This window comes from Mustela erminea, chromosome 20 (genome assembly GCF_009829155.1).
Source record: "Mustela erminea isolate mMusErm1 chromosome 20, mMusErm1.Pri, whole genome shotgun sequence".
Taxonomy (NCBI): Eukaryota; Metazoa; Chordata; class Mammalia; order Carnivora; family Mustelidae; genus Mustela; species Mustela erminea.
In genome coordinates, this window is record NC_045633.1 from 23674367 (window position 1) to 23698387 (window position 24021).

Consider the following 24021-nt stretch of genomic DNA (forward strand, 5'->3'; position numbering starts at 1 on the left):
CCGAGGCTAGCGCAGCGCGGGGAGGCTGTAGGGCGGGAAGACGGGACGCGGAGGGCAGAGCCCGGAGGACTCGGGCGCTCGGGGGCACTGATTGTGAGAGAGACACTGAAGCAAGGCATGTCTGCTAAGAGGGATTCAGGGAGAGTGGTAGTGCCTCCAGATTGGGCCGAATTTTCCAAGTGGAAAATTGGGTCATATTTGTTCTAAGTGCCCAGAAAGTCTGCTGACCTCAGTAGGACCTACAGGGACAAGGCTCAGTGCTCCCAGGAAACCCCCTCTCTCCAGTAGCTGCAGCAGGGGCGGAGTTGCTTCCAGAGCCCTCTAAGCAGCAAGCTTCTGGGTACAGCTGTAGAGGGACTTGGCCTGCCCCTAGCTTCTTCACCTGAATGGTGAAAGGTGGCCTCTGACCTTGTATGGCTGTGGAATCACATGAGCGGTCAGAGTCAAGGGCAGTCACCTGGGGGGGGGGGGTTGCTCAGTAACCACAGCTCCCCCTACCCACCACCATGGACACTGGCTGGGGTGGCTGTTGGACTGGTGGTCCTCAGCCTGTAACCTCCTAAGGAGAACAGCTGAAACTGAAGGGAGATTCCTGCCCACTCACTGCAGGGAGTCATGGTCTACAGGGGTGGCGGGGTGGGTGTAGGAGCATTGTCTTCCCCGGGGAGGGGCCAAGGCCTCTTGTTGGAGGGGTGGGGAGAAAGCCCAGTCATCCCAACAGGGGTCAGGAGCAGTCTTCGGGACTGGAGTTGCTCGGTGTTGGGAGAGGACCCTCCTGAACAAGGGCTGGGAACAGTGTCTGTTGGCGTTGGTGGGAGGCAATGGTTCATGCTTCCCTGTGCCTATGGAGTTCTCTGCTTTGGGACCCAAATGGCCCAATCAGACTGGAGATTCTAGTGGGACTGGGGCTCAGGGACCTTCAGAGGTGGGACGTACATGCTGGAGGCTAGGTGGGCCAAATGCAGGCAGGATTCCCTGTGCTGAGACACGCAACCTGTGTTCTGGCCAGTTTTAAGGAATGACCCATCATTGCCTTTTTTGTGAACCACCCCTTGCCCCGCCCCCTCCCCTGCCTGGCTTAAATAGGAGAAGAGATCCCATATAAGGAAAAAATCCCCATATAAGGAGAAAAGTAAGGGCCCTTCCCAGGGCCACCACCTCCAGGTCTCTGAGCTGCCAGCAGGTGGAAGGGCAGGTGCTGGGGCATCCTTCCTTCAGCATGGCTGGGTTGGGGCAGGGCCAAGGCAGGAGGTGGGCGGTGCTCAAGGGACAGCTGGAGGGACCAGATAGCCATGCCCCCACCCACCAGAAGCCATCTTCCTTGCTTTGTGCTCCTCCATCATGCAGGACTGACCGACTTGGAGGGTTCAGGCAGTCCTCAACAGACATGAGCTGACTTCAGACAGGATCAGCCTGGGGCGCTTGTGGCCAGGTCACTTCAGGGTTAGGGTGGAGGGTCCCTACATGGAAGGGGCGCACTTGGGTCTGGGGGTGCCCTTCCTGGCTGGCACTGGGCACTGCTGTTTCCATTTATGGTGGATTTGCGAGTGTTCTCCAGGCCCTGTTCCAGTGGATAACTATCTCCCCATCGGACCGGGGACCCTGGGAGGGCCAGGGCAGGGATCTCAGAATTGGCTGCTGGGGGGGCCAGACCATGGATAAGCCCCCATATGTTTAAGAGCATAAAACACCCGATGGAGCTAGGCCCCCTCCCCACCTGCAACTTCTCCTAGGCAGGGGTGATCCCTGCGGTCTCCAGAGAGACAGGTAGGTGGAGAGCAGGTATCACCCAGTGCGTCCAGGCTGGGGACAAGTGTCTCCTGGATCCTCACTGACCCTAACTTGCCACGGCAGCACTTGGGCACCCCAGTGCTGAGCAGGCCCTCTGTGCAGAGCTCCAGCGGGAGCGTGTGGTTGAAGCCTGCATCCCAGGCCACAGCACAATGCCATCCCTCCCGGGCCCTAAGTTCTGCTGGTCCCACCTGTGGGCAGCAGGGCCCAAGTCCCGCTGATGGGCTTGCTAATGAGTGCACTGGGGCCTGTGCAGGGAATTACCTGCTCTGAGCGCCAGCACAGGCCAGAGTCTGGACCTTCACACACTCTCTAGACCCTGGGAAAGTAGCGGGGAGGTGGCTCTGGGCAGGAAGTTGGCCTTGGGCATGTCCACACGCCAACAGCCCCCCAGGTTCACTCCTCACTGCCATCCCACACAGCATCCAGGACTCCCAGGCCTGATCTTGGCAGCCCCTGCTCACAAGCCACACTGTGTCCACTCTCACCATCGGCGTCAGGTTGTTGGCCCCATGGGCCAGCATACCTGGGCTCAAGCCGCTTCAGTGCCCTGCCGGATCGCTGAGGGTGGGGTCCTTGGCCTTCCCTAAGCCTCAGGTGGTGCACGCGTCTCTGACGTGCAGGCAGCTAGCTCCGTGCGAGGGAGGTGTTAAACGCATGGTTTGCTGCTTCGTGGACGCTTGGGCTGGGGAACTGACTTTGTGAGCTTTGGGTAGCTCCCACTTCAAATTACATTTGCTCACTTACCCACAGAATCTTCTCACTACGTGCCCTTGATGATGGTGGTACCTGCACTCTCCCCCCAGCCCGACCACCTAGACTGACCTTCCTCATCTTTGAGCCAAACCCTTGTGTTGAGCCTGTGCCCTCAGTTTGGGTACCGTGCATGATGTCCTGGGACATCACCAAGCCCCAGACCTGGGATGCAGCCCCTCAACCCAGCCTGCACTCGGTGTCCACCAGGAACACCCATGGCCCCAAAGGCCCTGTCACACGGCCTCCCCTCAGGAGGGCCCCCTGGCTGAGCTCTGCTGGGGGTCCAGACTGGAGGTGCAAGCCTGGGACCTGTGGGAGGGGTCAGCTTGAACAGAAGCTCTCCTATGGAGCTCACATGGTCCAAAGCCCCCCAGATACCTTGGAGGGCCAGTCCAGGCCCAGGGCACCCCACCCAGCCCACAGACCCCATGGAGGAAGAATCCGGTCTCTGTGTGTATAGATAGCTTTAATCTTCAGTGAGACTGTCCTGGCCTTGCCCTTCAGCATCCAGGCTACCACGGCTCTGCCTGAAGTCTTTCTCCAGGGAAGGCAACAGGGTCACTGTGCACGTCGATGTCTGGGTGTCTGTGTGAAGCCTCTCCCGGCAGCCCCTATGTACAGTTACGGGACCACTGAGTGATGGACAGAGACAGACCCACATCTGTGTCACCGGGGCAGGGCTGGGCACAGAAAGCAGAGTTCCAGTATTTATTATCATACATATATATATTTTATATGTATACACAGATAGTTTTCTCTCTTGGAAGTATTAAAAAATTGATCAACCTTCAATCTATAAAAAATACCTACTCTACATGATAGAAAAATCTCTCCTCCAAGTTTACACTGATTTACACCCAAGGCTTTCCCCAAAATGTACAATACGAGGCAACGTCTTAAATCTTAGTGTAGAAGGTGGGCCACATGGAGCACGGAGGGACGCAGGGCAACACACACACACACGCGCACACAGACGCGCACACACACGCCCTCTCACACACACTTGCACACAGCAGTGGCCCGTCTGTGTGCAGGCCCAGCGGCCCCCGTGGTGGTGCGGTGCCTGGCAGTGGGGGCATAGAGCCAGGCAATGATTTCCTTAACGGAGCCCCCAGGCTGCTGGGAGGGCCCTGTTTTCTGTTCTTAATCGTGTGCTGGGAGAGCCAGCAGAGCTTGGCCGTCTGCAAAACCCAGCTTGGGGAAGGACGGCCACTTCAACTTCCAACTCCCAGGGGAAACGTGCACTCTGCGTAGGAAACCAGGACTCTCCCGGGGCAGCTGAGACCTGCCAGGGGAGGGGCTGCTCCAGGAGGCCAGGGGGGCCACCCCAGCCGGGAGGCGGTTTCTCACTAGGACGCTGCCTGCACCTAGGGTCACAAAGGCCAGCAACACCCACCCTGTCCAGAGAGCAGGGTCCGCATGGTGAGACTCTCAAGTCCTGATTTCAGAAGAGAGGCTCCTGCCCCAGCCTCCACGGGAGGGTCTGGCACTGGACCGAAGTGATCCTCTGGACGGGAGCCAGCCCCGGGGAAGCTGGGACCCCCGCAGCTCCTAGCCAGACCCTGACGCGTACCGCCTCGGCTGCCTGTACTCCGCATGCCACCGCGTCTGGCGAGAGGGTCCTGGGGCCGCCGTGCCGTCGGGTGACGGCCTCTGAGCAGACCATGCAAAACCACCCTGGTGGGGACGCACCCTTCCTTCCCTGGTGGGCAGGCAGCAGTGGCGTCTGCCACATGGGAGGGAGCTCCCAGAAGGGTTCACCTGAGCTGGAGACGTCGTCTCTGCATCTCTGCAGAGAGCAGCCCAGCCCCACCCTCTCCTGTGTGGGCCCCAGACCCGGGCTCCCATTCCTTCTCCCTCTGCAGACCCATCACTGCGCCCTGGCCCAACCACTGGTCTCAGGCGCGTGCATGCTGTGGCCATCTCCTGAGTGTGGGTGGGGTCCTGGGCCCACCAGGCTGGGCCTTCCTGCCTCTATTTGACCTCCAGGATGGATGGGTTGGTCTCCATGATGGCCACGATGATCCGGTCAATGTAATCCTGCAGCCGGAAGTTGATCTCCTCCTGCTTTTGAATCGCATCCATGAGCTGCAGAAAGAGCGGTGTCAGCGCCAGCCTGGTGCACAGACCATGGCACACGTGGCCGGGCCAGGCCTCACCTCATCTCGGGAGACGGAGCTGATCTCCGCGGCCAGGGACTCCGAGAAGGACGTGGAGAAGAGGTTCTTGGCACCCTGGATGCTCAGGTTGATGATCTGCCCGTTGAGCTCGTCATTCTGCTCCTTCAGGGTGCGGTTATCCTGGGTGGGAGGCACACCAGCAGCCTCACTCCTGTGGCCGGGACCCCACTGTGGCTGACCCAGCACAGGGACCGGCCAGAGGGGCTTCCAGCGCCCCAGCCCCCCGCATGCTCCCCGCCTCGTGCTGGGCCCAGGAAGTTTCTGCCACACCTGCTTCAGCCGGCGGACCTCCTGCTCCAGCTCGCTCTCGCGGGTGCGGCTGTTGTACTCCTGCAGGCCCACGCTGCTGCCGCGGCCCCTCCGCTGCTCCGCCTCCAGCTTGAAGAGCTGCAGGTGCTCCAGCTGCTTCCGCAGGTCCTCGATCAGCTGCGGGCAAGCGTGGGTGAGCCGGGTTCCAGGCACCGAGGCAGCAAGTGCCAGCCCCCGGCGTCCTCACCTCTGGCTGCACCCAGCGCCCTTCCCAAACAGGAGGACGATGCCACACTTCCCAAACCCCTCCCGCCCAGCAGCCCTGCCCGGCAGGATCCGGTTACCAGCCTCGGGTCTCCGGACACAGAGGGTGCCAGGCTCACCTCCTGAGTTGCCTCCTTGTCCCTCTGGAACTGGTGCCTCTCATGACTCAGCCTGTCCCCCAGCTTCCTCCGGTTCTCCTGCTCATCACTGAGCCGCAGGGACAGCTCTTCGATCTCATCCAGCAACTTCTGCTTCTCCTGCAGCGGGAGGATGTCCGCTGTGGCGTGCCCACCGGCTGCCCCATTCGCACAGCTCTCCTGAGCGCTCTCAGCCCCTTAGGGTCCGTCCTAAAGGCGGCCCCTAAGCCACCCCATCATGACCGAGGTGCACACACCTCTGGGGGCACGCTGACCCTGGGCACCGAGTGCACGGGTGGGCCTGGAGAGCTCCTGCTGTGCGTGGCTGCAAAGGCCACAGGGATGGTTTCCAAGGGAGGCAGGGCAGGATGGACTGATGCTGGGGCAGGACCACAGTGGCTCTGCAGGAAGTGCTCACAGGAGCCAGAGCCCATGTGGTCCTGGATGTCCTCAGGGTTCACAGCTTCCCAGGGGACCTTGGCAAGGAGGGGAGGAAGGGGACAGAGGCCTCTCAAGGGAACACCCGCAGGACCAGGCATAGGGGGTCTAGCTGAAGTGGGCCCTGAATTCAACCACACATCCATCTCAGCTGAACCTCTGAACCCAAGGACCCACGTCTGTGGGGATGCTGGGACGTCAGGCAGGGACCAATACCCTCCAACAAAGTGATGGCCAGACCCAAGCTGTCCTTGTCCCTATCCCCGGGGCCTGTGGGCCCAGGGCCGTCCCACTCTAAGAACCTGTCAGTGACAGAGGGCAGAGGGCAGAGGAGCGCCCTGACGTTAGCCGGGCCAATGGCGTGCCCACCTGTCTCGGGGCCGGGCCCCACACGCTCAGCGCTCCCAGCTGACCGCTCACCTCCTCCAGGCGCTCAATATTAGCCTTCAGACAGGGCGTGCAGGACCTCAGCTCCCCATTCTCCTCGTCTAGCTGCTGCAGCCTGAGACACGAGAACAAGGCTGGGACCTCATGCCCAGGAAATGTGCCTCCCTGAGTCAAGGGAGGCCCCCTGTCCTGACAGCCACCCCGCGGGTCACCCAGGGACCCACAGAGGCTCCCCAGGAGGCCCCAGACCTTACGCATCACTCAAGTACTCTAGGCCCCAACTTTTCGTTAAACTAGGACGGTCATTAAATACACTTTGGGTCTAGGGACACTTGTGGGTTTACACAAAAGCTGCAGACGCAGTGCAGGGTCCCTGTGGGCTCAGGCCCCCTTCCTGCAGGCCATTTACTCATTGCTGCGGTGGCTCTGCCACCCACACAGCCACACTGGGACACACTAGTTCCCAAACCACCCACTGCACTTGATTTCCCACCGGTGCCCCTTCCCACCCCGGGGCCACACTGCACTGTCGCCGCATCTCCTTGGGCCCCTCTGGTCTGTGGCAGTCTGTAGGACCTCCTTGGCTCTTCGTGAGCTTGGTCATTCTGGGCAGTTCTCGTCCCATGTTTGCTCCGATGCCCCCACACTGCGTTTGTCTGGTGTTTCTGGGACGAAACAGGTCACAGAGGCGAGGCGCCCTTGTCACCAATCGGGTGCCGAGTCCACACGACTTGCCTCAGGCCTGGATCATCTGGTGAAGGTGTGTTTCCAGGTGTCTCCTCCTGCCGGTTCCCTGTCCCCTGGAAGCCGGTCACTGGGCCCGGTCCGTGCCCCAGGGAAGGGAGGACTCCGCTCCAGCCCCAGAGGACATCTCCCCGCATTACTGGGAATCCCTCAATGAGGAAGGCTCTTGTCTGCTCCTCACGTCTTCACCAGGGCTCACGTCGAGTGGGGCTCCGGGTTATGGTCCGGTAGTAGCATTAGTGTGTTACTCAAAGTGGTACAGCTTTGACCTCTGGGAGCCCTAGTCAGCTGCCCCATCACCGTGCACAGATCCATGCTTCTCTGAGCACCTCCCTACTTTCTGACATGATGAGAAGTCCCGATGGCCTCACTCCCATCCCAGCCACAGACTTAGCCCCTTCTCCAAGGAGCCTCTTCTCCGCTCCACAGTCCTCTCCATCCTGCTGCCTTCCATGGCCGTCTGCACTGCACACCGTCTTCTTGGGCACCGCACTAGACTGGGGCCACACGAGAGAGGCCCTTATGCTGGGCTGACCTCAGGGCGCTGACCCCTCCCACCGCCCCCACCGCCAGGTAACTGCAGGAGGCTGACCGGGTCCAGCCACACAGAGCAGGCAGCAGGTCTGCTCAGAAGCAGTGACATGGAGTCCTGCCCCGTCCCCCAAGGGCTTCACGACACCTGGTATACCTCGCTCCCCACCAAGCTGCTGCCCTGCTCAGAATCCCAGGGGAGAGGCTACCCGCACGCACAGACGAGGAACACACAGCCACGCTGTGCTGAGGCCCAGGAAAGAAGGTCCCCCAGCTGCCCGGGCCTGGCTGTGTCTACTGGCGAGGAGGCCTCGCGTCCGGATGGCGGGCGCAGCCTGGAGGCCTGCTCTTGGAAAGGCCTCACAGGACTCCTCTTCCACCCAGTCGGCCGCACCCCCGGCCGAGGTGCTGGAGAGGACCGCAGGCCACAAGCCCTGGAGTCCTCCCAGTTCTCAAAGTGGCTCTGGCTCAGTGACCAAAACCCCTCACGGCCCTCAGGGAGGCGCTCTGACCAACCACTCTTCACTGGGAGCCGTCTGGGCCCCGTCCCATGACAGGAGGAAGCCGGGGGGGGGGGGGGGGGGGGCGGCGACCTGCGTTGGGGCAGCTGGTGGTCTCTCGCTCTCCCTGTGTGCTCCCCGCAGGGCATGCTCCCCCAGCTTCTCTTCCCCGCTTCTCCAGACTCTTGAAGGCTCCCACCTCCAGATAAGCAGAAGGGGACCCCACCAGCCTCAAAAAGGATGAAGGACAGACTCCACAGGACACCGGGTAGGGTCTGTTGGCAAATTCTGAGCCTGAGTGTGGTTCACAGCTTTCCTCGCGTGGCTCCTCCCTGGCCTCTGCAGTCCACTCCCTCCCCGGGCGGCAGCCCACCTGGCCTGCAGGCTCTCCACCTCGATGCTCCGCTCTCGCTCCATCTTGCACACGAGCTCCCGGTGCCGCCGCGCCTCCTCCAGCGCCACCTCACAGGCTCGCAGCTCCTGCTCCTTCAGCTGCTCCTCGAGGGCATTGGCTCTGCGAAGGCAAAGGGGCGAAGGTAAGAGGCCTTCTGCTCCCTGCACCAGGGCCCCCCTGCAGGAGAGGCAGAAGAGATTCCCCCACAGGTCTGGCCAAGGGCGGTTCTGAAGCAGAGGATGTGCCCGCCAAGACAGCCTCTGCTTCCCACACCTTTACCCAGGGCCTCAGAACCAGTCTCTGTCGCTTTTGGGCAGTGCATCCCCCATCCCAGCGTGCAGGCAGGAGCCTTCCCAGTGGCACAAGCCCACCAGGTGCTACCAGTCCCGGGAGGAGCCCTCACTGACCCTGCGGGTGGCACACCCAGGTTGCCCATGGCAGAGGCAAGGGGATGGATTAGTGAGGACATGAGGACAAAGGGAATGTTCTTGTGGGGGCCCTGACCCCAGTGCCTACCAGATCCCCACGGGCAGCCGCAGGACACAGGGACTGACCACCCCAAAGAGAAGGGCTCCAGTCCCTGCCCACAGAGCCCACACCTCCATGCACACAGGGCTTCTCAACCTCTTTCTGGTGCCTCACACCTAAGAGTGAACAGAGTGCCAGAGATCACAGACTCCATACAAAAGGTGTCGACACAAAAGCAGCCAAAACCATCAGAGAAAGCACACCTCACACAGGAGAAAGCCCTATAATTCACACCTCAGAGTGTGCGACCTGCCCCACAGGGAACAGGAGCAGAACATCTGAAGTCAGAAAAAATTCAGTAAGAGAGGGCGCCTGGGAGCTCAGCTGTCGGGCGCTTGCCTTCAAGTCAGGTCATGACCCCAGGGTCCTGGGATCGAGCCCTGCATCGGGCTCCCTGCTCACTGGAGTCTGCTTCTCCCTCTCCCATTCCCCCTGCTTGTGTTCCCCCTCTCGCTGTGTCTCTCTGTGTCAGATCAGTGAGTGAAATCTTTGGGAGAAAAAAAATCTGCAAAGTGGAGAAAAGAGACAAAAGCAAACACACATTTAAATAAATAAATAAGGAAATTCAGAGTGTTGAAAGAGAAGACCAAGGATATCACATTTTTCAAAAGAGGAAAATGGGGACACCTGGCAGACTCAGTCAGTTAAGCTGCTGCCTTCAGCTCAGGTCCTGATCCCAGGCTCTTGGGCTCGAGCCCCGCATCAGCCCCACGTCGGGCTCCTTGCTCAGCAGAGAGCCTGCTTCTCTCTCTGCCTCTGCCTGCCCCCCTGCCTGCTTGTGCGCGCTCTGACAGATAAATAAATAAAATCTTAAAAAAATAAAATTAAAAAAAAAAAGAGGAAAATCGGTGCCTGGGCAGCTTAGTCAGTTCAGCATCCAACCCTTGAGCTAAGCCCAGGTTGTGAGATCAAGCCCTATGTTGGGGTCCACACTGGGTGTGGAACCTGCTTAAAAAGAGGGAAACGGCAGAATTAGAGAACAGGAAAGTAAAGAAAATGAAAAGAAACTTCCATAAGGTCTAACACATTTGATGAACAGATGTTCGGAGAGATAAGGAGATAGAACAAAACGTACAAAGAAATAATTCTGAAGACCTTCCTGAAGCTGCGGGGTATCTCGGAGATTTAAAGGTTGGAATCCTGTGCCATCACAGGAAATGGGGGGCCTTCCCAGCATCCCAGGTGAGAGCCCAGACCCCACAGAGGGCACTGGCGCCCACCTGCCAACTTCCTGCAGACGCAGCCCCACCCTCCGTGGGTGACACACTGCAGACACATGCGGACTGGCAGAGCCCGCTCCTCTGCACCCTCCCCAAGGAACCGGCCGGGGATGCCCTCTTCAGACAACGAACGAGCCAGAGAAGAGGAAAACACAGGATCCAGAAAGCAAGAAGCCAAGCACGGGGGGTCACCTGGGGGCCCAGCTGGTTAGGCGTCGGACCCTGGGATGCGGCTCCATCGTGAGCTCAGGGTCCTGGGATGGAGCCCCACATCGGGCTCTGCAGTTGGTGAGGAGCCGCCTTGACCATTCTCTCGGCCACACCCCTGCTCATGCACACTCGGGCTCTCTCCCTCCCTCCAAAATCAGTCATGTTAAAACAATCAGATGAACAAACCGCAAGCCTGAAAACCCGTGTGGGACCGCTGGGATGCCGGTAAAGGGGCAGCAGCCATGCAGCAGGCTAGAGACACTGTGAACATGAGGAACCCTCAAGAAGCAGCAGAAACATGTTTTTAGGAGAGCTCAGGAAACAGCCCAAGAAACACCCATAGGCTTGGACACGGCAGGCCACCGGGCAAAGGCCGTGGACTTTCCACTCCATACGTAGGTAACTGGTAGGGCCGTCAGATCAGACGGAGCCTCACCAGACAGCCTGGCCCAGCCAGGTTTCCCTGGACACGGACAGGCAGGGGGACAAACATCCCCAAAGCCCCTCTGTGAGCACGCCGGGCCCACCCTCAGCTGGGCAGCAGGACCACGTGGGCCGGCCCTGCTGGGGGAGCCTGGGCGGGGTGCATGCAGGGTCCAGCCCAGGCTCTTGGCTGCACAGAGGACCTGCTGCAACTGTGCTAGTGGCGTGCGGGGGGCACCTGGTGGAACGAACCACTCGAACCCCCAGCCTCTGAAGAGCAGACTGCCGGCCCGACACCAGAGCGAGATCAGGGAAGCGCGTGCCATCCAGGATACAGCGTCACGGCAGGAGTCGAGTGAGCGCATGGGGCCTGTGACCAGCCCTGCTGCCCGGGTCAGGGGCAAGCCTGCGGAGGCTGCGAGGGGAAGGGCCCTTGCCTGGAGTCACGGAGCGCAGCACTGATCCTCCTTCACGCCCCTGGGGCCGCCCCACCCTCCGTCATATCCCCGCACACCCAGCTGCATGCCCACACAGCCCAGAGAGCGGCAACTCCCGAGCCAAGCCCCTGTGCCGCCTGGAAACATGCTACCTTCAGCTGGGTATGTGCGGCACAAGCCGGTCTGTGACACGGAAAGGTTGGGGGGAGGGCGGGTAGGTCATGCCTCTCCCTCAGTGATGCACTGCCCTCCTCAGCACGGGGCCCAACTGGGCCAGGCTGTGTGTCCTGTTGCTCGGCAGCTACCACTGTACTTCCACCTCTGCTGCCAAGAGCCTGCAAGGACCCGCATGCTTCCAGGGCCAGGCCCACACCCAGGGGCAGGGGGCTCTGGAGGCCCCACCCTTGCTGTCCCCACCGGTTGGCTCTGACAGCAGGCGTGGTGGCCCTCAGGACACAGTAGAGGGAAAGGGGAGGACGCCCATGCCTCAAACACAGCCATCAGCATGGAACAACAAGCCTGTCTCTGGCACGTCAGAGTCACGATGGGTTCTCAGGATCCGGGACAAGAGCTGGGGCCCACATCAGAGGGTCCCAGTCCCCCCTCCCCAGGCGGCCTCTGCCAACTAGGAGGCCGGCCTCTACCATGTGCTCGGTGCGGGTGGTATGGCTGCCGGCCTCGCCGGGCCTGAGAGCTGAGGAGGCACCTCCCCTTGCTCTTTCCTCTGCGGCCTGAGGAGACTTGGAGGTGCCCCAAGCTGGCTCCCAGCAGCCAGCGGAGGGACAGCTCCAGATGGGAGCCGCACCTGTGGCAGCGGAGACCCTGCTCTGGGAGGTGCAGAGGGCCACGAGGGCCAGGCTGTCACATGGACAGATGACCACGACCACAGAGACCCTCCTGCCTCACCTGTGCACAAGCTGGAGGTTCTCCTGCCTCAGCCGGCTGTGCTGCTCCCCATTGGCAGCTGTGTCCTTCTCCAGCTCCGACACCCGCTTCTCCAGGAAGACAACCTTGGGAGTGACACAGTGGCCTCAGAGTCCAGAGGCAAGATAGCCTGCATTCCCAGCCCACTGTTTAGATGGCAGGGTCCACTAGGCCAGAGCTGGGTCCACCTTGTTCAAGGAGGAGGTGGGCATGGGTGTGGGGTGGGAATAGAAGGTGAGCATGGGGGGGATGAGAGGGAGAGAGCACGGGGGGAACGGGATGGAGTGAGCACAGGGGGACGGGAGGAGGTAGGGGTGTACTCCCACCCCTTCTCATCTCCTGCTGAGCAGGCCCTCGGGAAGCTTGAGGTTGCTTCCACAGCGAAGTCGCCCTGCCCCAAGGAACGTACCCCACACAGCCTCTCTGGGAACTGCGAGTCCATAGTAGTCTGGCTCTGTGATTACCACCTGAAACCCTAAGAGCCTGCCTCCAGGGGCCAGGTGAAGGGTGCCTCTGAGCATCAGTGCGCCTGGATGGACCCACAGACAAATAAAGGCGACATCTGACCTCTCAGCTCCCTCTCACACACAGCAGGAAAAGTCCCCTTCCACCCCTGACCACTGGACAATGCCAGGACTGGCGGAGGAGCTAGTCACCCCTGATGGCACCACCACTGCCCCTCGGCCAAGCCATCACCCCATGTGGTCTGCACCCTGACACGGCAGCCCCCCAAGTGCCCCGAGACCTGGCTGTTCTCAGTAGGGGCCCTCCCTCCACCCTGCACCCTGGGGCCCACCTTATCTGCAATGTCCTCCTCCATGCACTCCACTGGGTCCGGGGCAGGGTCCTGCAGGGTGTCCATGGTCAGGGCCGCTGACTGGTGCAGGTTCCTGAAGAGAAGAAACAAGAGGCCAGTCCAAAGAAGGACTTCCAGCAGAGTGGCGAGAGGCACGATCACGAGTTCTGGAAACATGGGGATTTCCAGGCCCATCTGAGAACCAGAACCCACAGCGCGGGCCCAGGTCTCTGCCAGCAGGGTCCTGGCAGGACGCTGCTGCCCAAGGGTCAGAAAGAGTCCCTGCTGCTCTCTGGAACCCGACCTCTCAGCCTCCTTCCCTGGCAACAAATGGGTGAAGGTACTTTGTCCTCAGTAATAAAAAATGACTTCATTCCCCTGTGATAGGAAATCATCTCCTCTTCTGCCATGGGCCCGTGCAACATTACTTCAGGATCCTGACTTCCAGATGCAGCGTCATCCACATGTTCAAACTTACTCCTCGTGGCAGGGACAGGGAGAGACCAGGGTCTCACCCAGGGTTTCTCAGGGGTCGAGCCTGGGAAGTTGCACAGACCCAACTGTCCTCTGCGGCAATAGGTCCAAGGGCCTAGCACCACAGGCCACAGGGCCCCTATCCCCCTGAGTCACATCAGGAGCTCCCATGGGCCTGTGAAAACCCCCTCGATGCCCTCAGAACTCCTGCCTTGGCTCCTCAGCCCCTGGCCCCCTAGCAGGTGGTCAGCAAACACATGTGTGCAGTCCCTCTAGAGTCTTGTTGGCGGACACTCTAGCAGCTCTCACCCAGCTGCACTTAAAGCTCTCAGCACTGGCCCAGAGTACCAGCAGCGTGTCCCCCTGTGGCGACCAAGGCTCCAAACTGAGCAGCCTGATGTTCAGAGCTGTGTGTCTTTGACACAGCCGCTCCTCCTCCCTGAGCCCTACTTTCCCACGAGACTGGGGGTCACAAGCTAGGATGAGGAGTCAACGAGATTATACAAAGAAACAGCTCCTGTGAAAGATGTAACGCAGAGTAAGAATTCAGTAAAACACTATTAAAATTACACAGAAGATGTCCATCACATAAAATTGTTATTAAATGTATGAAGTTCTGTTTTCTTTTTGGTATTGACTGAGCTTGTACATTCCTCAAATTTCTTCCAGAAATGTTCAAAGGGGAAAAAAAAGGCAGCCGTCTTTACCCCTGAATGTGTCCTGGGTGGACTGAACCCAAAGAGTCATCCTGTTTCTGTCCAGTTGCTGTTTCTAACGCCCATGATTTTGGCCCCACCAAGAGCTCCTAACGTAAGTGCTGGGGCACCAGAGACCACCCTGCAGAGGAGCCACAGTCTGACCCGTCACCCCATCCTGAGCTTCCAGAAGCTCACGGCCTCCCAAGGGCTGGACACGGGACAGGAAGGGGGCAGCTAGCATGTGGCCACTTCGGGCACTGCTGAGGGGGAGCGCCTCTTTCACGTCAACCCACCCTCCCTCAGGAGACCCAGCAGGAGAAAGTGCCATGGGAGACGTCTGACGCACCAAGAATGCCCTTTGCCCTGTGGCAGTCCCACTGGCACTGCCCTTACCCCGCCTGGCCTGAGGCCAGCTTTGTGCGGCTGCCTCCAGGTCCTCATACGCAGGCTGACCCCACAGCCACGCCCATGTGCGGTAAGCACACAGCCAGGTCACGGAGACCAGAGTCGGTGGTTCCAAACCCCACGGTCCTATGACAGGGCTGTGTACAAAGGCCTGAGTCACCGTGAAGAGTAAAGTACCACGTATTTTGAGTTTACTTAGAATTCTAGTGCCGGTTTTAAGTGCAACATGGCAGCAGATCACAACCATGTGTGCGTGTGCACGTGCGTGTGTGCGTACAGTCTGGAGAACAGGCTGTGTGTGAACCGTAACTACAGACACCTACGGACCGGGCTTTCTCACGCCAAAGTGTCTCTGCGAAGGGGAGCTCACATTCTCAGAGGCTGTTTCCAAGCAGCAGGCAGACGCACCCCAACAGCTGAGGCAGCACAGCCCCGGGGCCACAGGGCCCGGCCACAACCTCGATGTGGGAGGATGGGCGGAGGTTCTTACCTTCCCTCATCTCAGCCCCTTTAGCGTCTGTGGGGTGAAACATGGATAGGGGGAGGAGGCAAGCAATGCCAAACGTGTAATCCCTGTGGGGTCTGGAACAAACATCATGTTCCCTGGAGTCTGATGCCCTCTACAAGGGGGCTGGTGAGAACGAGTGCAGAGGAGGGTGGGTGACCTTCACTTCTGCTGGGTCCTAAGCCCCTAGGACTACAGAGATCAGCAGGAGGCTCACACGCCACACACAAGAGAGGAGGTGTAAAGAAGGGGCAGGAGGGCTGCAGCCGCCACCTGAGACCGCACTGGAGGGTTCGAGACCACAGCTCACAGAGGGGGGCCCACAGACGGCACACACACCCACCCATAGCCCAGCACGGATCCCCAAAGGCCGACAGCCAGGCCTGATTCCTCTCTGGGAAACCAGAAGGCAGCGAGACTGTCCACACCACACACCTGCCAGCAGCCGTGAGCAAGAACTTGAACAAGACAGACAAGGACACAGGGAAGAGATGGGGAGAAAAAGCTTGTGGCTCGTCAAAGGAGGGGCCAGAGTGGACCAGTGTGGGGGAAGCAAGGATGAGGTGGTTAAGGCCACACCCAGGGGTTCCACAGGGAGGATGGGGGACAGACAACCCTATCAACAGCTTGAGAAAGGTTCCCAGGATGAATGGTGGAAACGATCTGTCGGTCTGCCCACCATAATTAATGGGAAGAAGGACTCACAAGACTCATCGTAGAGACTCTGAACTTCAGGGGCAGAGAAGACATGTGAAAAGCTTCTGGAGAAAAGGTCACAGAGATAACCAGCAAACCTCAGGGTCCAGGCAGCAGCCCTAGTGCTGGAAGGTGTTGAGCGGTTCCTGCAGAATCTGGGAACGGGAGGGGTTCGCAAGCTATAATTCTACACCAAGCCAAAAGATGGGAGGAAAGCACCCAGCAAGATCTCAGAAATGGATTTCCAGGGCGCCTGGGGGGCTCAGTGGCTTAAGCCTCTGCCTTTGGCTCAGGTGATGATCTTGGGGTCCTGGGATTGAGCCCCGCATCGGGTTCCCTGCTCAGTGGGGAGCCTGCTTCTCTGTCCCTCACCCTGCTCATGTTCTTACTCTCTCTCAAAAAAATAAAATCTTTAAAAAATAAAAATTTAAAAAATATTATCTCCAGGGCACCCTTTTCTTAAGGAGGAGTAAGACGACGAGCGGACAAGAACGCAGATGAGAAACATTAAGAAGGATACGGGCGCGAAGTGACAAGCGGGGAAACAAGTCCTGGCGCACACACAGGGGCCGCAGGGCCGGGGGGTGCTCTGTGCAGGGGCGCAGGGGTGCAGGGGCACAGTGAGAAGGCGGACCAGCAGCAATACCACAGCCATCACTGCCTCCGGAAGAAGACGTGTCTGAGAAGGGACATAAGTGAGCGTCCCGTGGCGTCCTGTGAAGGACGTGGTCACCGGACAAGCCCTGCTGAAACCGTCCCCAGAGCCAGCCTGGCGGGGCGGGTACCCGCTGCCGCCGTCTCTCCCTGCAGGAGGCCAACAGGTGGACCCCAGCTGGAAGGTGCAGAAATGGCCACAAGCGTGTGTTCTTCAGAAACGTGGTGTTAGGCATATGTCCTCCCCCTCCTCCTCAGCCTGGAGAGCCGGGGAGGAGCAGAGCCACTGGAGGAGGCCGACCCAGAACCCAGACCTGGGCTCCGCCATGACCCTCGCAGATGCTACCGTGGGCTAGTGGACAGCAGACACCTGGGGATGCCCCAGCCCAGCCCGGACCTCACAGCGAAGACGCGGTAAGAAGGGCGCCACGCCAGAAGCCTCCGGCACAAACCTCCCCACCGCAGGCCAGGGACTGCTTACAGCGGCGGCGATTCTTTTCAGAACTCACCCCTGAGAATTATTTTCAGTCCCAACTGCGACAAGTGACTTCCAAAGGTGTCAGAAAGTACCCTGGAGAATGGTACTTCCAAACACGTTTGTAAAGAGCTGTGGTCAGTGATAAATCTCTGAAGGACATCTCAGTGAATAACGAAGGTCTCCTACCTTGCCACCTTCCTGCTGGAGAGCCGCTTCGCTGGACTGTGCAAAATCAAAACAAACAGGAAAATCAAGTCAGAGAACAGACGGGGAGGAATGGGAGGAAACAGGAAACTCAGGCTGAAGAGATACGGGGTGGGATGCATGTTCATAGGCAGACAGCGCCTGCCCCCAAGGCCAGCACCATGCACAGAAAAGGCCTGCTCAGCAAAGCACTCGGGGACACGGGAGCAATCTCAGGGCCTTGCCAAGGCCAAGGCAAGTCACATTACTCTACTCCCACAGAAACCCTGGATGGAGCCACGACCAGACCTCAGCTCAGAAGCCGAGTCCAGCACCGCACCCACCTGCCACCGTGCTGGGTCTGAGCTGCCGGCCACTGCCACGCCCCAAATGCACCCCCACCCATCGCGTGGCCATCAGCGGCCTCCACACGAAACGGGACACAGGCCTGTTGGTGACAGGAAAGTTCTGTCATCAAGCTTTGACTTAGGCAGTGAAACCACAGGGTCCAAAATCCCGCCCGGCGGCGACCTGGAGGCCCCTTCTGCGGCAGTAAGTACGGTCAACCATGTGTTGTCTGGCAAACAGAACATCTGCAGTGGCCAAAAGGGCCGAACTTACCTTACCGCTCACTTCTGAAGTCCAGAGTTGTTGTTGTTTTAAGATTTTATTTACTTATTTGCGAGAGAGACAGATGGTGAGCATGGGTGAGACAGCATGGGGCAGAGGGAAAGGGAGAAGCAGACTCTGCTGAGCAGGGAGGGAGCCCCATGCGGGATGCATCCGGGACCTGAGACGGTGACCTGAGCCGAAGGCAGACGCCTCACCCACTGAGCCAGCCAGGCGTCCCCTAGTTTTCTTCTCCAACGCGACTGCTACGCCACGGGCCGGCCCACGAGGGGCAGCTCTCCCTCCGGCACCAGAACCAGCCGTGGCGTGCCTCCCTTCAGCAAGAACTCTCACACACACTGCAACTCCCTCGCGGCCCAGGCCAGGGACGGCCCAGCGGAGTCAGCTATGCCGCCTCCCACCTAGATTCCCTCCTACTTGCTCTGTAGAAATGGATCTGGGCCCCTCGCCAATTCTTCCTCTGCAGTTTCTACCAGTAGAGGGTGCTGGAGGGCTCCCACATGTCCATGTGTCTACCTGTCCTCTTGTCCTAGGGACATCTGGTCCATCCGGGCCCAGATCCCGCGCGGAGGCGTTCTCTCAGCTCCACTGGGAGTTCCCTCTCAGAGCACCTCTGCTGAGGCCCTTCCTCATGAGGCCTTCTGGCAGCCAGAGGGCAGACTTCCACCACAATCCAGAAGGTAAGCTCCGGACAAGTCCCCCCGTGTGGGGAGCAGCTGAGCCCCCCCGCCGCCGGCGGCTGCCCCTCAGAACCGCTGTTGAAGCAAGCCCCCTTCACTCTCAGCGGCCAGTGTCTCGTCATAGTCCCCACGTGCGGTTCCTCCTCGTTAAAGCTCCTCGTGTGAACCACTGTGTGCTCCCCTCTCCCGGCCGACTTCCTCTGAGTGTCACGGGAGTCAGGGTACATAGCGACCTCGCACAGACTGTACCGCCAGTCCGGTTTTGAGGTTTGTAATTTGAAAACAGGCTTTATACTCTTGATTTCTTAATATTCTTACTAATTTTTACAAAATGAATCTTTTCATAGAGGCTCCCAGGTATCTGGAAAACAGAATCGGCACTATAGATAGGCATGTTCTGAGGTTCAGTGGGTAGAAAATATATTTGACATGGGCGCCTGGGCGGCTCAGTGGTTAGGCCTCTGCCTTCGGCTCAGGCCACGATTGCAGGGTCCTGGGATCGAGCCCCACATCGGGCTCCTGGCTCAGCGGGGAGCCTGCTTCTCCCTCTGCTGTTTGTGCTCACTCTCATTCTCTCTCAAATAAATAAAATCTTAAAAAGAAAGGAAGGAAGGAAAGAAAGAAAGAAAAATATGTTTGACTTCAAAGCTTCCAGACACAGTTGGGACTGAATCACTTTTTACCATCCACAAACCAAAACCAAACACTTTGATTTCATGACAATTCCATGGAAACCAACAAGCAAGATTTCGGTCTTCTTCACTTCAGTGTTGGGGATAAATTTCCCCACAGCTGTGTTGTGGCTCCAGTGAGGACTTTAATGGCACATGAACCCACCTTGACTGGGTTTTCCTCGGAGAATGGCTGAGACTGGGCACAAGGCCCCACAGAACTTGCCAGCTGCATGGGGCCGCACCTCAAGCTCCCCCTCAAAAGCCCCAACAGAGGCAACCGTGGCCGTGCTGAGGCAGGTTCTCAGCACAGAAAAGATCACTCCAGAAACGAGAGACCGGACCCACCTCTTTGTGCTGACCCTTAAACACAGACAAGCATTCCTGTACTCGAACCCACAACAGCAGGACAGCAGGTCTCTGTATGGGAGGCCAGCTGGAGGGACCTTCCAGGAGCGCACCCAGCTAAACACATGCTACGTGAAGTGAAAGAATGGTTTTCCCTATGATAGAGGCCAGGAGGTCTCTGAAGTCCCCCGGAAGGCTAGGTGCTGTCAGTACCACCGGGACACCCCCAGACCCCCTCGGGAAGCTGCCAAATGGCCACAGAGAATCTTCGCCACTCGACTGGGCATGTGCTGGGCTGCAGCCTGTGCTGTGGGTGTCACCCAGAACCCGAGAAAGGGGCTGAAGACACCAAAGCGGCTCCACCAGACAACAGGCAGGTCCACGGGTACAGCAGGGCTGCTGACCACAGCGACCTGCCAGGAAGCCTGAGCTGGCCTTGGCCGCAGGCTCCCCAAGACAGGGGAGCAGTCTGCAAAAGACAACTCTTCCAAACACACTGAAACCGTCAGGATGGCTGGCCTTTCTGCCACACGTTCTGTAATTTGCAGCGGCACCAGGCCCCTCTTCCAGGAAGCCACTCCAGACTGCCACCCGGGAGCACACAGCCCTGATCAGCACCTAGCATCCTGCCCTGGCCAGCGTGCACACTCTCCGTGGCCCACACCCCCTCTGCCGGGCTGGCGCTGCGTGGCACGGAGCCAGCCACACAAGAAGCTACATCAACAACACGCTCAGACACGTGAACACGGACACACCCCTCGGACCCAGTCTCTTTAAGTGGAGCGTATCAAGCTGTGGGGAGTCAGCAAAAGGAAACCGTCTCCTTCTGGAGCGTTGACCTGAGTAGGGTTGGGGATGGAGGACGGAGAGGCAGGCAAACACTCAGACACAACCCAGAACTGGGAGACGGGGAAGAGGGACAGAATGGGGACCGACCAAGGCCGGGGGCAGCAGGCACATGCTGGCTCCTGGGTACCCATCAAAAAACAGGGTAGCAAAGCTGGGTATTCTGGTAACAGAGTCTGAGGCAGCCTCACAGAAAAGGGTCCCAGGGACAAGTGACTGGCTCAGTCAGCAGAGCATGTGACTCTTGATCTTGGGGTTAGGAGTCTGAGCCCCAAGTTGGCTGTAGAGAGGCTGTAAAAATAAAAAATCTTTAAAAAAACAAAAAAAGGAGGCTCATGAAAAGGCTCATGTGATTTAAACATACACTCCTGAAAGCTATTTACAAATCTATTTTTGGGGGTTTTTTGGAGAGCCAGAGGGCATGAGCTATGGAAGGGGCAGAGAGAGGGTGAGAGAGAATCCCAAGCAGACCCCATGCAGACTGTGCAGCCTGAAGTGGGGCTCGATCTCCCAATCCTGAGATCATGACCCTTGCCAGATTCAGGAGTCAGATGCTGAACAAACAAAGCCACCCAGGGACCTCGACAAATTAGTTTCTAAGGACCAAATGTTACTTTAAATTTCACAAAGCCCTTTCATGTGACTCAGTTAAGGAAATCCTGCAGTAAAATGAGGACAGTATCTCCTTCCAGGCGCAGACACGCTTTCACACACTGGATTTCCTCACAAGGGACACAGTGTGTGAAGCCAGCTTGCTCCCGTGGGACCAGAAGCGGTGGCTCGGACGGAGGCATGCACACAGAGCAAGGAGGGCAGAGGGCACCAGACACAGGCTCAGCTCATGCGGGGCCGGGGGGCAGGGCGGAGGAAGAGTCCCGCTGCCGGCACACTCGTCTTTCGGCGGCAGTGGCACCCGTGGCCAGAGCCACCGGCCAGAGTGCGGCGACCTAGACTCTCCCTCCGTGTAAACAAAGAGCATGGCCAGGCACCAGACCGTTACCTATTCTGTTCAAGATCATTCAGGCGAGCGGAAAGATCCTCGAGGCGGTTGATCTGCTTGTGGCACTGGCTACAGTAAAACTCAAAAGCCTCGTCAGTGAGGATGCAGTGCAGCTTCGCGGCCAGCGGGTCGGTGCTAGAGAGACGAGAAGTGTCCGCTCAGGACACAGTGCGCACCCCAGGCTGTCTGCCACTCCATGGAGGGGCTGGACCGAAGCATGCTGTCAGGTGCCCGGCTGTGTGGGATTCTGGCTCTTTCCTTCAACTGCCGGGAGCCCACCTCCCTCAACATCACCTCCAGGACCGGTGACACGCACCAGCTCGAGCAGCAGGGTACCTGGCCACACACCTGCTCCTTCCTGGTCAGGTGCTTAGAGGAAACAGGTGTGGCCCACGGGCTTCATCGTAAAACAAAAAAGCTTCTCTAACAAGTAAATGGCCGGACATACTACTTTCTCCTTTGTCCAAAACACATCAACAGGAGGGCAAAGCACAAGGGGGGGTCTCAGTTCTGGGACTGGAGCTACTTCAGTAACCGCTCTGAAGCCCAGTAGCCTCAGACACGGTGCATGCGTGAGGCGTCAGCATTAACTCTGTCGTCATTTGGACCTTCGTTAGAAACTCGGGATTCTATTTGCCTCCCTGTGACCTAGTCTCAGTGGACCTTCAGGGCACTGGTGGGCGCCTGTTGCAGGAAGATGAAGGCAGAGAGGCGGTTGTGTCCCTGGGGTGTTAGGGCCTGCCAGCTTTTGCAAGCCGAGGTGGAGGTTCCATGTAAGGACAGGCTGAGGGGAAATGTCACTGGTGGTGTGGAAGTCCCACCTGAGACAGAAAATGTGAGAGACTGCGTGAGAGGCACAGACTAAGCAGACAAGGAAGACTACCAAGCTGGACAGACACAAGTGTAGCTGCCCCCAGGCCTCGCCTCCGCGTCGACAGCACCAAGAAGGAAAGCTGCTAAAAACACTCACGCATGTCACTCACGCCAACTCCCAGAGACTTGCCACAGAGGCCCTCTCCCAGGCCAGTGGGTCCTCTAGGGCAGGCAACCGTCTGTGGAAAGGAAGGGTCTCGCAGATGCGGGTTCAGAGATACTCGGCTTCTGCTGTCAGCAAAGGGTGAGGGTTTCGAGAGCGGGCCACCAAGGGGAGAGGCAACTGACACGCACCAGCTGCTGAGCCGGGCAGGAGTTTCGCCTGTAGGAGCAGGAACGGCCTCAGATGGGCCAGTCACCAGTGACAGGCGGCCAGGTGTACAGGCCCCTTGTATGGACATGAGCGAAGCCCTAAGAGGAAGGAGATCTGGGAGGACCCAGCCCCATGAGTGAAGGCCTCACCCTTCAGCTCAGGCAGCCAGAACTCCCCAGATCATTAGAAGGAGATGAAGTGAAAGACATCATTTCTGATGCTAAAGCCGCCCGCAGAGGCTGACCAAAGGGCACAAACTTGCAGCTACAAGAGAGTGAATGTAAAACGTGGTAACTATGCTATATTACATAACTGAAGTGTTCTCTCCTCCAACCCTCCCTCCCTCCCAACACATACACACACACACACACACACACACACGTACACACGTGTCCATACATGCACACACACCCCAGCGGTGAAAGGCTGCGTTACCTGGGGGTAGGGAAAGTGGGGTCTCTGCAGCCATGCTCCCCGTTGCAGAGGGTCTCCAGGGACAGCTCCGCCTCGCTGCCCTCACCATAGTCCTCAAAATGCTCCTCACCACCTATCACCGTGACGACAGACTGGCTGTGCAGCTGCGATCTGCAAAGGCAAAACACAAGTGACACACTGTGACTTGTGGCCGCAGATCCGAGGGTGTGACGGTACCTTCCGGCAGAATGCGCCACTGGCCACATGTCCGAGTTCAAATGTTCTAGCAGCCATGTTCGAAAGCAGTAAATGCATAGGCGAAATGGATTTTAATAATGTATTTTAACTTACGCCAATGTATCCAAAATATCACTTCAGAGGCACAATTTTATATTCCCTATTTTTTTTAAAGATTTTTATTTATTTATTTGACAGAGAGAGAGCAGGAGCATGGGGGAAGGGCAGAGAGAGAAGCAGGCTCCCCACCAAGCCAGGAGCCCAGTGTGAGGCTCAATCCTAAGACCCTGGGATTATGACCTGAGCTGAAGGCAGACGCCTCCCCGACTGAGACACCCAGGCACATATTCGAGATTCTTTATTTCATAACAAGTCTTTGAAATCTGGGGTCCGTTGTACACTTCCAGCACACCCCCATTTGCTCAGCAACTCCACACATCAGGAATTTGCAGCAGACACAGGCCCGTCTCCTGCGAGTGCTCCCCGTGCTTCTTCCTGGCGCTGCCGGCCAGTGTGGGTGCGAGACTTGCGCTATGACGTGAAATTCCGAAGAGCAGACTCCAACCAGGGAACGTCAAGGGCTTGCTAGCACCTGTCCTCCTTCTGGGAGGGAGATCACGCTCTCCTCTGCACCCAGCTTCCGGAGCACAGGGTCACGGGGCCAGGGAGATGCCCGGGCACACCTGGAACTGGCAGAGGCTGAGCCAAAGGCAGGGGCTCAGGGCTCCACCAGGGGCAGAAGAAAACAGCCGTGCCGCCATCAGCAACTCCGCCAGTGCTGAGAACCTGAGAGCTGCCCCTCTCAGAAGGGGAAAGGGGGCCTCAGAGAGCCCAGTGACTGTCACGCAGGCAGTGAGGGACGGGAACTGGATCCGTGTGTGTACCGCAGACCAACGCGGCTAACGGACCAAGTTCTCATTTCCTACCCACAAATGCGCGCATCCAGGGAGCGGTCCTGACGCCACCAAGGACAACTTCACAGTCCTACACATACCCGCTTTCAGAAA

At 58.5% G+C, this 24021-nt stretch overlaps 1 protein-coding gene across 3 annotated transcripts in view; it reads right to left on the bottom strand.

Moving 5' to 3' along the window:
• Nucleotides 1-2999: 2999 nt before the first annotated feature.
• Nucleotides 3000-24021, bottom strand: part of RAB11FIP3 (RAB11 family interacting protein 3) — a 77868-nt gene continuing 56846 nt past the window's right edge. Inside the window, exons 5-15 of one of the 3 annotated variants that reach the window (XM_032327610.1) lie at nt 22799-22948; nt 21178-21312; nt 17006-17041; nt 12910-13003; nt 12096-12199; nt 8351-8491; nt 6236-6317; nt 5360-5497; nt 4998-5153; nt 4707-4847; nt 3000-4635 (exon numbers count right to left, since the gene is read on the bottom strand). In XM_032327610.1, coding sequence (XP_032183501.1) covers nt 4522-4635; nt 4707-4847; nt 4998-5153; nt 5360-5497; nt 6236-6317; nt 8351-8491; nt 12096-12199; nt 12910-13003; nt 17006-17041; nt 21178-21312; nt 22799-22948 — 1291 coding nt within the window. In that variant the 3' untranslated portion in view covers nt 3000-4521. The remainder of the gene's footprint in view (nt 4636-4706; nt 4848-4997; nt 5154-5359; nt 5498-6235; nt 6318-8350; nt 8492-12095; nt 12200-12909; nt 13004-17005; nt 17042-21177; nt 21313-22798; nt 22949-24021) is intronic. The other 2 variants (XM_032327609.1, XM_032327612.1) reach the window with 2 other exon arrangements.